General features: G+C 36.7%; 1 protein-coding gene across 2 annotated transcripts in view; it reads right to left on the bottom strand.

Moving 5' to 3' along the window:
- Syt14 (synaptotagmin 14) overlaps window positions 1–14,948 on the bottom strand; it is a 137,178-nt gene that overhangs the window by 76,398 nt on the left and 45,832 nt on the right. For both annotated transcript variants that reach the window (XM_042682079.1, XM_042682078.1), the window contains exon 4: window positions 6,799–7,014. In XM_042682079.1, coding sequence (XP_042538013.1) covers window positions 6,799–7,014 — 216 coding nt within the window. The remainder of the gene's footprint in view (window positions 1–6,798; window positions 7,015–14,948) is intronic.

The raw sequence follows: 14,948 nt of genomic DNA on the forward strand, positions 1-14,948 counted from the left end.
AAACCAGGAGCCAAAATAAATCTTTCTTCCTCTTAGTTGTTTTTCTAAGGTATTTTGTCACAAAATACCTTACAAAACCTAACACAAATACAGCTCAAAAACTGGTTATTACAATTGGGGCAAAAAATTTGACAAAATTAAGCACCTATTCATGATTAAAAAATTACTCAACAAACCAGTAATAAAACTTGAAGATATCATACCTAGTGAAATAAGCCAGAAACAAAAAGTCGGATATAATGTTTATGAGTACCTAGTATAATCCAGCTAAGGGAGACAGGAAGCAGAATGCTGGTGATCAGGACGAAGGGTAGAATAGAGTTATAAAGTTACTTTTTTTTAATTTCCAGTCCTGGGTCTTGAACTCAGGACATGGATACTGTCCTTGAGCTCCTTTGTGATAAAGCTAGTCCTCTATCACTTGAATCACAGCTCCACTCCTGGGTTTTTGTTTTTGTTGGGGGGGGGAGTTTTGGTAATTTATTGGAGATAAGAGTGTCACAGACTTTCCTGCTCTGGCTAGCTTCTAACCATCTTCAGATCTCAGCCTCATGAGTAGCTAGGACTAAAGGTGCCTAGCTGTCCCTGAGCTTTTTGGCTCATGGATAGAGCTCTATCGCTTGAGCTCTATCACTTTGGCTTTTTGGTGGTTAACTGGAGATAAGAGTCTCATGGACTTTCCTGCCTGGGCTAGCTTCGAGCCATGATCCTCAGATCTCAGCTTATGGAGTAGCTAGGATTATAGGTGAGAGTCACCTGTGCTAGGCTGAGAGTTACTCATTTTAATGAGTAAACTGAATGGATGATGAAAAGTCCTAGAGATGTTTAGCAGTGACTGCCATACATGGTATGAAAATACTTCATGCAGCATATTAAAAGTAGTTACAATGGTTTTATGTTATCTATATTTTACTCCAATAAAAAAGAAAAGAACTATAAAGTTAAAAAAAAATTCAGCCGGGTGCCGGTGGCTCATGCCTATAATCCTAGCTACTCAGGAGGCTGAGTTCAAAGCCAGCCAGGGCAGGAAAGTCTGTGAGACTCTTATCTCCAATAAACCACTAGAAAACCGGAAGTGGTGCTGTGGCTCAAGCAGTAGAGTGCTCGCCTCGAGCTGAAAAGCACAGGAACAGCACCAAGGCCTAAGTTCATGCCCCATAACCAACCAAAAAAAAAAAAAAAAAGAAATGAAAGAAAAAAGAAAAAAATTCTACCCTATTGGGAGCAATCAATCTCATTACATAAAAAAATCTCCAAAATACAGTAAAAAATTTTCGAGATCAAAAACTTCTTCTAACATTGGTCATATTTAGCTGGACATCAGTGGCTTATATCTGTAAACCTAGCTATCCAAAAGGCTGGGATCTGAGGATCATAGCTCAAAGCCAGTCTGAGCAGGAAAGCCCATGAGACTCTTAATTACCAAAAAGCCAGAAGTGGAAATGTGGTTCAAGCGGTAGAGCACCGGCCTTGAGCAAAAAGGCGAGGAAAAGCGCCTAGGCCCTGAGTTCAAGCCAACAATACTGGCACAAAGAAAACTGGTCATAATTTAAAAACACACAGACATAAAGAATTTTTCAGAAGAAATACTAATGAACGAAAATCTGAAATTAAAGAAACACCAAAAATGTGTACTATCTTTAATTTTCAGTGTTTTAAGTCCCTAAACATATTTTACAACAAAGTACTTAGCCTCTTCAAAAAGAAATTGTGAGTCTGGTGCTGGTGGCTCCTGTGTGTCATCCCTAGCTACTCAGGGGAGGCTGAGATCTGACTATCACAATTCAAAGCCATCCTGGGCAAAAAAATCCCTATGAAACTGTTATCTCCAATTAACTACTCAAAAATAGGAAGTGGAGCTGTGGCTCAAGGTGGTACAGCACTGTCTCTGAGCAAAGGAGCTCAGGGACAGAGCCCAGGCTGTGAGTTCAAGCCCCATGACATTAAAAAAAAAAAGAAAAGAAAGAAATTGTGGAAATCAACCTTTATGAAACAGTTCAAATAAACATAAATAGAACTAAACAAAGAATTTATCTTAAGTACCACATTATTTTTTTAAATAAAGCATTTCTAGGTACCAGTGGCTCACACCTGTAATCCTACCTACTCAAGGGGCTGAGATCTGAGGATCATGGTTCAAAGCCAGCACAAGCAAGAAAGTCCATGAAACTCTTATCTCCAATAAACTACTCAGAAAAAGCCAGAAGTGGCGCTATGGCTCAAGGAGTAGAATGCTACCCTTGAGCAAAAGAAGCTCAGGGACAGAGCCCAAGCCCAGAGTGCAAGCCCCAGGACCAGCCAAAAAAATATTTTTAATAAAAATAAGGTGTTACAGGAACAAAGAACTATGCTTTTGTGGCCCTAATTTTAAGATAACATCAAAATCAATGCATGAGACTTCTGGTGTAGCCATAAGGGGAAAATCAACGACAAGTACATTGTATATATGTAGTCTATATACCCTAAGATAGAGGAAAGGCTGGAAATTATTCTTAATAGTGTTTGATCCCCAAATAACATCTTACAATTTTAATAATGTAACTTTGCATAACACACAATATAGCTTTGCAATCTCTGTAAACTAAGAATGAAAAGCCCTACATAGTAAAAAGATGCTGAAATAATTTAAGACTAAATTCAATCTTCATATGAGGATCTTAATTAGGATTCTCCATCTAATGCAAAAATGGAAAGTATTAACTAACCAGAATGGTTGGTCTAGCTTACCAACTTAAGATTATCTACAAATCATAATTGAAATTGTTTTTTAAAAATAAGACAGGTTATAGTGACATGGTAAAAATAAAACTGTGAACAAAATGTATTCAAAAATTTCCTTAAAATAACTATCATTTTAATGATGAGTTCTCCTAAAAAATTCTTGAACATAACACTTTTTGTATTTTTTAAATAAACTAAAAGATTAATATGGCCACCTAGAGGAGAAAACATGATTAACAAATATGTCACCCCCCCTTTTTTTCTTTTTTCCTAGAATACTTGTTTTCTATGTTTGTAGCAATACAACATACAGTGGAAGCAACACATTGTATGAAATAAACTTAGGAAGACAGTAGAGTAGCCCGAACCTAATAACGTTAGTTTTGCAGTGAACCTGAAAAGTACAATTTGGAGTAACTTAACTAATATCAAGGTCTGTCTTTATTTCTGCAAAATGAGGGATAATCTCACCTACCACAATGAATTGTAGTGACAATGCGCAAAGAAACTAAACATCAGGCACACTTTAGGATCTCAGTCTATGGTAGTTCTTAGTACATAGTCAAAGTTTATGCTGTGAAGTGTTGATGTAGGGCTAGTTACACAGGTGTGCAACCAGCTGGTACAAATGTGTATCGGAAATAAATTCTCTTCCTTCCTACATATATGCAGAGGAGTATAACTATTGGTAGGTGGGAAGAAGAAAGTAGATTGTCAGGTTTACAAATTCCTTCAACTTACTTCCTTGGTAACAAAATATGGCGTGGTAACAAAATATGGCAGGAGCTGGGTGCTGGTAGCTGACTTTTGTGCTCAATTTCTTTTGATTTATTCATTAATGGATTGATTTTTGCCAGCAGTTGGTCAAAACTCCATGTAATAATAACCCTGTGAATAAGGCAGGTTTAATATAAAACTAATTTGAGAATGTCTGAAATCAACGTACTCTGGTGGTTTATCCAATAGTTTAGGGCAGATATGTACAGAAAAGTTCAGGATAGGCCTTAAACATGTGTGTTGAACAAAATGAGAAGCTGGCTTTCATACCCATACCAGTTGCAAAGGTGAGGGCAAGAACAGAAGAGCCACAGTTTTAGCTCACTTCTAGCTGCTCAGGAGGCTGAGATCTGACAATCAAGATTGGAAGCCAGCCGGACAGGAAAGTCCATGAGATGCTTATCTCCAATTAACCCCCAGAAAAATGGAAGTTTACACTGTGGCTCAAAATGGTAGAGTGCTAGCCTTGAACAAAAAAAGCTCAGGGACAGCGTCTACTCCCTGAGCTCAAGCCCCATGACAAACAGGAAAAAAAAAGGTATTATCTTACATATACTTTCCCCTTAATAACACTTATCTGGCTTCTTCACTACTCTATTTCACTAGAACTTCAAATTAAAGGTACTGATTCACCTTTATTGGAAAAAGGGGTTCATCTGCACCCTCATAATCATTAATATCTATACCATCCTAAAATTCTCCTTCCGTGGATAATAAAATGCAAGTCTAATTGTCTTCTTTTACCATCTCTTTTGTCATCTCTTCTCTTTATGTAATATTTCCTCTATAGACAATCTTTATCAATGTAATCTACTATCACTTCTCTATCTCTAAGTACATGTAATTTGAAAACTTCTCTCCCTGACCCTATTTAAGATTGCATGTTCAATAACCATTTCCAAATGCTTAAATATCCTATTTTTATCACACGTAAGAAATGAAGTATAACATCTCTCCACTTCCAACAACAGCAACAACAATAACAAAAAAGAAAAACAGAAATTCTCTCTAGATCTCATGTTTATATGATTGACTCCAACATTCTCCTGCATGTACATGATGGAAACCTGTGCTTTCTTTGATCTTCCTATTTTTCTAATGTTCAAAACATATTCAGTTCCCAAATCCAGCATTATCTCTCCTGTCCTCACATATTCCTATTGGCACTACTCTAATTCCGTTTTTAAAAATCATTTTTCACAGACTATTCCAAAGATATCACTGATATCCTTTCCAATAATTCTCCTGATGCTAAATTCATCTTTCTACAGCACACCCTGCTCATGATTTCTAGCTGAAAAACCCTTCAGTACGTTCCCACTGGCTAAAAAACAGAACCCAATTTCTTTTGATTTATTCATTAATGGATCGATTTTTGCCAGCAGTTGGTCAAAACTCCATGTAATAATAACCCTGTGAATAAGGCAGGTTTAATATAAAGCTAATTTGAGAATGTCTGAAATCAATCTACTCTGAAATCAATCTACTCCAGTAATTTAGGGCAGATATGTATAGAAAAGTTCAGGATAGGCCTTAAACATGTGTGTTGAACAAAATGAGAAGTTGACTCTCATACCCATACCAGTTGCAAAGGTGAGGGCAAGAACAGAAGAGCCACAGAGATTATACTTCCCTCCTCACTGTTCTCCCTATAGACTATTAGGCTGTGCTAGAATAACAAGACTACAGGGAAAGAACAATCAAGACAGTAGAGGGACACAGTATAAGGAGGGAGAAAGGAGTGCATATGGGGACAATGCCTAAACAGTATCTGTAGAAAGGAAAGTAGCTATGGTTACCAATCTCACACTGAGAACTCACATACCTGCTCATTACCTGCTCGATACCATCACCCCAGTTTTCACTAGTCTCATCTTCAACTGGATTGCACTTACCTAGTAGGTGCCAAATACCCTCTAAAAATTGTACTACATACACCATTTGGTATTCATGAAAACCCTATCAGGTTTCTCTTATCTTACAAAGTGCATCATCTTTAGTATGAAGCCAAACACAAAAATAGATATTTTGCCCACTGACAACTTATATACTGGGTAAAACTTTAATTCATCAATAGTAATAGACACTAAAACACAAGTCATAGCTATAAAATCAAGGATAGTTGGTATTTTACATAATAAAAAGTGATATATTGTCCTTTTTATATATGGTATAAAGATAATTGTTATGTCATTTTATTGAGTGAGAAATGTACTTAAATGTAGGAATAAATATGCTTTAGTGATAAATCTTTTATATCTACTACAGAAATATGTAAAAACAAATGTGGACATGTACCTGGACTTGTACCTCCCATGTAAGTTTTGTTCTAAAGTCCATGTCAGCAAAGAAAGGGAAACCTATTAGAGATGGAATTATCCTTAGAATTATTGAAATCCTTGATAATCCAATAAACTGTTTTTGAAGCACAGTTCTCAATAAACCTACCTCAGACAGTATTTCTCTCCCACAAAGAATAGATTCTGTCTTTCACTGTGTGCCATGTGAAGCCTTTGGCTGTTATTTAGGGGGCACATTGAATGAAGAAGTATACATTTACATATTGGATTTCAACAATGTGACCCTTAGTCCCTATCAGCTCCTAACAAGGTATCTGGGGATTGATGTCATCTGAGAGAACAGCAGCTTCTCATCTGTCACCTCCTGTATGCTAGGCAAAAGCTCACGATGGAAAGACAGCCACAGTCAGCAGCCTCGACAGTGAGCTAGCTGTGGGATTATCATCTTAGGACAATTGTGCTGCTCCCTCCCCCAGGGGTTCAAAGGCCCTTCATTTCTGAAAGTTTATTTGTTCCCCCACCAGACCAGGAGCCAGCTGAAATGCTCCTGGCTTTCTTGGGAAAGGTGAAGCACCAAGGCTTCCCCCAGAACCCAGATCATCCCCAGGGGATGAAGTGAGAGTCCACGGCAGTGAGACTGGGAAACCAGGTCTGGCTCCCATCCATCTGCCCCAGAAGCTTTATCTTTCACCTTGTAATGAGCTCATCTTTTCTGCTCAAGCTTTTTGCTGTTCTCGGCTTTTTCTATACTCGCTCACATTGCTCACATATCACTTGTGGAATAGGAGCTACAATTATGACATTATTTAAATCATTCAGTGTTTTGGAACTAGTTTTGATTTTTGGCTTCAACCCAAACTTTGACTTTGAATGAATTTATCTTTTCAGACATGTGGCTTCACTGACTGCATATGCTCTCTTGTTTACTGTTCAACCAAAGATGCTTAGATTTGAGATTCAAATAATCTGATCATGGTCATTAAAAAATAAGCTGGCTTACCTTCATCTATTGATGCTTCACTGCTGTATCCATCATACTCTGCCGATAAAGGACTGTATTTTTGCCTTGTTTCCCAGCCATAGTTTGTCTGTCTAGAATCAACCAGTGGTAGTCTAGAATTGTGTGTTCTGGATAAGGCCTCTTGATATTTACCCAGTGCTTCATCTTCACTTTCAGAGGATGAACCACACTCATCTTTATCCATATAGGAATTATCTATTTGGAAAGACAGGGAGAGGAAATGATCATTTTAGTACACCAAAGTATTAGCATATATATATGCACATTTTATGCATATACATGTATGCATATCTATATAGATATAGTCACATATCCATATAAATACAAACACATGTTCAAACACAAACATATACATATATCATCACACAGGATGAAAAACCAAATAACCCTTAAGATGACTCAAATTCTTGAAAATTCCTTAAAGTATGTTTAAAGCCTAGTGTAATAGATAGGTATATGTGTGTATATGTACACACACACCCTGAATTTTCAGCTTTAGAGAAACATAATTTTTCATAAGAAGCCCAAATTTCAGCTTTTTATGTTTGAATAGAAAAAAAATCAATTCTGTATTCCCGTTATATAGTCTTAGTCAAAGGGACTTTTCCTCCATGTTGCATACATAGGAAATTATGATTCTTGTCACTAAAGAACATACAAATGAAGTTATTAGTTCTGCCAATACATATGGATCTGATCCAAATAATTTGTGTTTAAAGATATGCTTCCAATTTTTATTTTGGCCTTTATTTCCAAAACTAGCAATGCTCAGTGCTAACAATAAAACAGAAATGGTACTCTTGGTGCAATTTTAATAGGTACAAATTTTCTAGAGAGTAAATTGGCAAAACATATCTAACTTCTAAACCTGTAGTCTTGATCCATTTCTAGGAAATTGCCAAGTTCATTTCTAAGAATTCAGCCTAAGAAAATACATGAAAAGTAATCAAAGATATTAGATACATGTTAAAGCAAAAGAAAACCAAAGTAATAAATAATTGGTTAGGTAAGTTATGGTACACCTACAAAATGATATGAATTTTGGGTTACTCCCAAGGAACAAACAATTACAACAGCACATTAAGAGAATAGAGGTTGGGGGTGGGGTGGGGGGAGGACGGGATGGGAAGGGAAAACAAAGGAGGAGGCTACAATGCTTGATAAGAAATGTACTCATTATCTTGCCCATGTAATTGTAACCCCTCTGTACAGTATTTTCACAATAAAAAAAATTAAAAAAAAGAGAACAGAGGTTATAAAAGAGAAGGTATAATTATATTTACATTATAAATACATATACCTCATGAAATATATTCACACAGATATGCAGTATATTATGCAACAATATATGCCAAACTGCTAACACTTACTAAGGAAAGAGAATTGGTGGAAAAGTTTTACTTAAATATGCCTATGCGGGGCGCTAGTAGCTCACGCCTGTAATCCTAACTACTCCAGAGGTTGAGATCTGAGGATCACGGTTCAAAGCCAGCCCAGGCAGAAAAAGCCTGTGAGACTTTTATCTCCAATTAACCATCAGAAAACTGGAAGTGACACTGTGGCTCAAGTGGTAGAGTGCTTACCTTGAGCTGAAGAGCTGAGGGATAGCGCCCAGGCCCAGAGTTCAAGCCCCACAACTGACAACAACAACAAAAAGCCTCAATTTCAAATAATTTCTTTGGCAGTTTGAACCGAGGGCCTCATACTTGCTGGCAAGTGTTCCCCCACTTAAGCCACAACGCCAGATACTTATTTTTGCTCTAGTTACTTTTTGGATAGAGTCTCACAGGGCCAGGGCCTGCCTATGACCCCAATCCTCCTACCTATATATCCTACCTATACCTTCCATTAGCTGAAGTCGTAGGAATGCACTCTACCTGGCTAATTTTTTGTTGTTGTTGTTTTTGGCCTGGACTGCCCTTGAACTTTTATCCTCTTAATCTTCTCAAACAAATTTTAAGAGGTATAAACTTCCATATCACTTTACAAAGCAATAGTTATAATTCACTACATTGTGTGTCGCCATCGGCACTATATGTTGCCAGTAGTCACATGCCTATTTAAATTTAAATTAATTTCAGTGAAACAATTTAAAAGTAATTCCCTGCGCCATCAGCATAGCTGAAGTTTCAAGAAGCACATGGGGCTAGTGACTATCAAATGGAACAATACAACAGGTAAAACTTGCCATCGGAAGTTCTGTCAGACAGCACTGCAATGACAGCACAGCTGGTCTACGAACCAAAGCCTTCTGACCCCAGTTTAGAGCTGTGAATATTTTGTGTTATCCTACAGTGATATCTCAGGGCAGCCGGAAGGTGGCAAGCTCCTCTATGAGGAGCAAAGGAAACTCTTCTCCTCATTCTACACCTTATAACTTCTATAGCAGAACCTAGCACTCAGATTCGAGTAATATTACAGTGCAGCTAGAAGTGTTCATCTGCGGGTCAAAACAGAAAGGGAGGGAGGGTGAACAAATGCAATCATTCTATTCTGTATACACATGTGGAAAATGACCTATGTAACTGTGGGCAGGGATGGGAGGGGGAACTAAAGGAAAGTGAAGGAAGGGGTGGCATTGTCCAAATAAAGAAACATACTCATTACCTGACTTATGAAAGGGTAACCCCTCTGTACAACAGCATAATAATAACAACAAAGTTATATTTAAATAACACTGTCAAGGAAGTGGAGCTGTGGCTCAAGTGGTAGAGTGCTAGCCTTGAATAGAAGAGCTCAGGGACAACACCCAGGCCCAGAGTTCAAGCTCCATGACCGACAAAAAAAAAAAAAAAACCACTGTCAAAACAATTTTTGAAAATGTGTTTTATGTTTGGTATTGACTATTCTGTAATATCTGAGAGGTATGTGTTTTCTTTTAGTTCCTACCTTTTTTTTTTTTGTCCGTCATGGGGCTTGAACTCTGGGCCTGAGTGCTGTCCCTCAGCTCTTCAGCTCAAGGCTAGTGCTCTACCACTTGAGCCACTGCACCACTTCCAGTTTTCTGAGTGGTTTATTGATGATAAGAGTCTCACAGAGTTTCCTGCCCAGGTTGGCTTTGAACCGCAATCCTCAGACCTCAGCCTCCTGAGTAGCTAGGATTACAGGAGTAAGCCACCATCGACCGGCTCAGTTCCCACTTCTTCAATATTTATAATCTTTAAGTAGTTGTACAAAGGAGTTGTCATTCAACAAAACAGTTTATAAATAGAATACATCTTGATCAATGTCACCCCTTTTAACGTTCTTACCCATCCTTTCCAAACCACCCCTTTCCTCATAGGTACCCACTCTTTAGGTACCTTCTTTAGGTGCTTTGCTTCTTAGTGAACACAAAGCAAAACAAAATTAAAATCCTATACTACTACTTATTGTTCTTTGCTAAATAAAATGAAAAACCTATATTTCTTAATTGTATGTCTTATGTATTTACTTCAAGTAATAACTCTACCAGAACTAAACCAGGGCTACCAAAACATTCTGAATCTGCCCTCCCACCCTCTACCCCGTCCAAAATAATACCTGGCCATAAGGATAGACTCGAAATGGATATATTTTTCACAGGCTGGCATTGGTTTCTAGTGAGCCCATCCATCCTGATCAACCTCTTCTAACCCATTTTAAAAACATTCATACAATTGGTAAATACTAATATCTACTATTTATGAGCCATGTAGAAGTACTAAAGAATGCTTTTCTCAATTTCCTCTGCTAACTAAGCTTTTTGTTATTTTATGAGAATCTGAATTTATAGAAAAGTCATTTACACATCTTATAAATAAAAGCCAGTATATTTTGGCCTTGTGATTGGATCAGCAATAACTAAAAATGACTAAGGAGTCTCAGAAGGATGTACTAAAAGCATGAACTGAAATATTTTGAAAATTATGGTTGAAAACTGTAAGTGCTTACACAAAATCTTAATTCTATATAAAGAACTCATGAATAATATAGTTTATGTACACTCAGAATGAACTTGAACAGTTATAAAAAGGTTTCATTGTATGGCTAAGTGAATAAAGATTCTGAAGCATGTGACGGAAAAATATGGGCAGATTTGAAGAACAATATTAAATATATGATGTAGAAAATAACTATTTTTTTTGTCTCCCTTTTTTGGCAGCACTGGAATTTTGAACTCAGGTTATTCTGTCACTTGAGCCATGCTTGCAGTCTAAAATATAAAAATTTTAAATGCAAGTGTAGCCCAACAAATAAACTCACTAAAATAGGCACACTACTTCAGAAAACCACAGATTTTCATTATAAATTAAATGATAATTAAGAAAAATTAGGACTCCTCAAAAACTGGCCAAATTATGTATTGATCAGGTGTAACACACAGAGGTATACATACATACACATATATATATATATATATATATATATATATATATATATATATATATATATGAATGATCTAGAAATTCTGTGGATAAAAAACTGAATGGTTCTAAAAATGTCTTGCAGTCAGAGGATTCAAGGAAGTCTTAAACTTGATATATAGACATGAACAGGAAAAGAGATTTGGATGTTTCCCTAATTGAAAAAAAGTTAGAGAAAATTCAACCATTCAAACTAACATTAGGAGACCTCACCTTTTTCTAGTGTTATCTTACAATGTTTTTCAAGTTTATTCTTTGTTGTTCCTTGTTTGGCAGAATTGGCTTCATTTTTCTCTGTTTTTATGTCTCCTCTCAATCTGTAGTATTTTGTTGGGTTTATTTGTTCTTTGATTTTTCCAGAAAATTTATCTTTAGGATTAGCCGATGGTGCTGGATATATGTCTTCTTTCATAATTGATTTCTGTATCGTATGTTGGTTGTGTGTCAGAATCTCTTTTGGAGAGCATTCATTTCCTGAATACCCATTCCCTTTGAGTCCTTTACTTTTAATGTATTTTTCGGCTTTCTTTAAATGATTCCCATGTTCTAAATTAGTAAGATGCTTATTTTTGTTGAAATGCCTCATTTTCTCTTGATCTTTTCCCATAAATGCATGTTGAGATTTAGTATATTCTTCTCCTTCATTCTTATCTGTAGCAATAAACTTCTTTTGCTCACATTGTATGTTTATGCCAATGGTGGCATTGTGATTTCCTTTCATTTCATGGTATCTTAACTGCTTTAAATCATTTTTGTCATTACTAGAACTTACTAACCCAACTGTTTTACAAGTGTCATTATATTCAAGTTCATGACAAGCAGATCCAGTCCTCGTACTCTGCTTGATAACAGATACTCTACCACTCATATTATGGCCTTTCAAAGAAGAATCACCAGCATTATCAGCTTCCTGATAATTCAACAGGGTCTGTTGCCTATCAATATGGCTAAGTGATCTTCCCTCATGCATTCCTTGATCACACATTTCTGAAGCTGAAGTGTTAGCATCATTTACTTGCTTTGTTCTGTGTTCTAAATTGGACTGTGCTTTCTGACAAGCATTGATTTTGGAGACTTCTGGTAGAGGGGCATTGTTTGTGGCAGAAGAACCTGCAGTTTCTTGTGCTGCAGAGCTTTCCTCTTCTGGGTGAAAGCCATGCATCATGCTTGTCACCTGCTCAGCAACGGAGTCAGTGAAAGCATAGCTCACCTCCCCAACAGCAGTGGTCAGATCTTCCACAGCACTACTAATTGTGTCCACCAAGGAAGACACCGAAGGTAGATTCTGCTGAAAAGTTTTGAAAAATGCCATATTCCAATTCTTTGTTCACAAAAGGTATGATCATAAAATCTGCTCTTCTCAAAGTATCCACCACTTGGGAACTTGAATTTAACTTTTATTTATTTAAATATTGCTAAGTATGAGCTGAGTATTAGTGTTTCACACTGTGGCTTTTAATCTCATTTGGGAGAAATAAGTTGAAGTAAAAACTCTTCCGAAAAGACCCCAAAAACAAAAATCAAATCATTTGGCTTAAATATAATGACATTTTTTTTCCCACTCCATAACTATAACAGCAGCAAGACAACGTTTTCCCCTCAAATACTACTGTTTCTTTTAAATTTTATACCTGAAAGAAGAAGTATAAAAAAACACTTTTATTATGTACTTTTAATTTACTTATTAATAGTCTACATAAGAGAACAACTCCTATAGACAGACTACCAATTTAATTTCAAATAAAGAATTAAGAGGAAACTATCTACACAATCTGGCACAGAGGGAAGAAGAAGGAAGAACAAGTATGGACATCTGCTGAGTGGCATGTGCAAGGCATAACCGAAACATTTAAATATATAGGATTTTCTATTAACTCTATGAGTAAATGTTAATTCTGTTTAATGAATGAAAAATACCAAGACTCAGAAACTTAATAACGGCTATGAGATCTTTTCTCTGGCTCTTCAAGGTCAAATTAGGTTAATAATAACAAAAAGGGAAAAGTTACCATTTTCACTCATTTGCTTACAAGTGCAAACCGGGGTTTTCAAGAACCTAGACTGACTGTTCAGGCCGATAATAGAATCAGGCTGGTTGCTCTATGTCAACCATTAAAAAGATATGCAAAAACCCCACAAACCCCCCCCCAAAAAGCAAAACAAAACAAAAAAACAAACCTGTCACTCTTCTTTCCAAATCTTCGGATAGGAAAATACTGATTTTTCTAATTTAGAAATGTCGCTTACATTAACATATGAAAATTTTATTGCTCGGTTAAAAAAAAACCTAATCGGGTGCTGGTGGCTCACTCCTGTAATCTTACATCTGTAATCCTAGCTATACAGAAGGCTGAGGTCTAAAGACAGACATTCAAATCAAGTCCTGGCAGGCAAGACTGTGAGTCTCAATTAGCTACTAAAAAGCCAGCTATGGCTCAAGTAGCAGAGTGCTAGGCTTCAGCAAAAAAACTGAGGGTCAGTACCCAGGGTCTACATTCAAGCCCCAGGACCAACAGACTAACACACACACACACACACACACACACACACACACACACACACACACACACACACACACACGTGCGCTCTCTCTCTCTCTCTCTTAATAGGGGTTAAGATGTAGATCAGTGGTAGAACACTTGTCTAGCATTGCAAGGCCTCGTTTCCATGTACAGAATCACTCACCAAAATAAATAAATGGAATAAAAATAAATAAATAAAAGTATTTTAAAATGTTCTAGTAGGTACTATATATTTTTATATAAATAAAAAACCCTGGGATCATAAATAATTGTAAATTATTGTAATTAGATAAAAGAAATATTGGAATGCTGACCCAGAGAACTATTGAAGCCTGCTAATAAAGACATCTATGCCTAGTACATTCCACACAAACGATTAAAATTAGGACTGGAGTGGAATATGAGAAACATCGAAATTACCTGAGCCAAAACCACATAAAGTAATAGTGTTCCCAATGCAAAAAACTCAAAATGTAATTTAGTAATCCATAGATTTTTAAATAATAGGTCTATCACCTAACCTTTCAGTTATTAGAAAAGAATTTCTCCAGCACACACACACACACACACACACACACACACACATATACTCAAGGTTTCTATGCTTATTCCTCAAAACAGTTTTAAATTACCACCTATATAAATTCCAACTTACTCCTGGTATCATTTATACAAACAAGTCCTTGAAAACAACAACTAAAAAACTCCTGTAATTATTAAAAGAAAAACAGCTAGGCTCTGGTGGCTCACACCTATAATCCTAGCTACTCAGGAGGCTGTGGATTGAAGCTGGCCCGGGCAGAAAAGTCCCAGTAAGAGTCTTATCTCTAATTAACTACTCAAAAACCAGAAGTGGTGCTGTGGCTCAAGTTGTAGAACACTAGCCTTGAGCACAAAGTTGCTCAGAGACAGTGCCCAGGCCCTGAGTTCAAGACTCACAACTGAAAAAAAAAAAATTAAAAAACAAGAACTCTCAAGGAAGGAAAAAAAAACAAACAGTACAATAGCCTTCTTTCCTAGTATCTAATAATACTAAGTAATAGAATGCCTATGGTGCCATGGTAGGGAGTGAAGCATTACTTTTTAGATGCAGTATTTATCTATATACCTCCCTCAAGCAATAAAATTATCCAACAGCTGTGTAAAGACAATGCCTTTGAGGGATATGAGCAGTGAGCTATTGGGCAATGCATTTAACCTGTATAACATACCAAGATATTCC

Source organism: Dipodomys spectabilis, unplaced genomic scaffold (assembly GCF_019054845.1).
Source record: "Dipodomys spectabilis isolate Male_0828 unplaced genomic scaffold, ASM1905484v1 ptg000069l, whole genome shotgun sequence".
In the NCBI taxonomy this organism is placed as follows: domain Eukaryota; kingdom Metazoa; phylum Chordata; class Mammalia; order Rodentia; family Heteromyidae; genus Dipodomys; species Dipodomys spectabilis.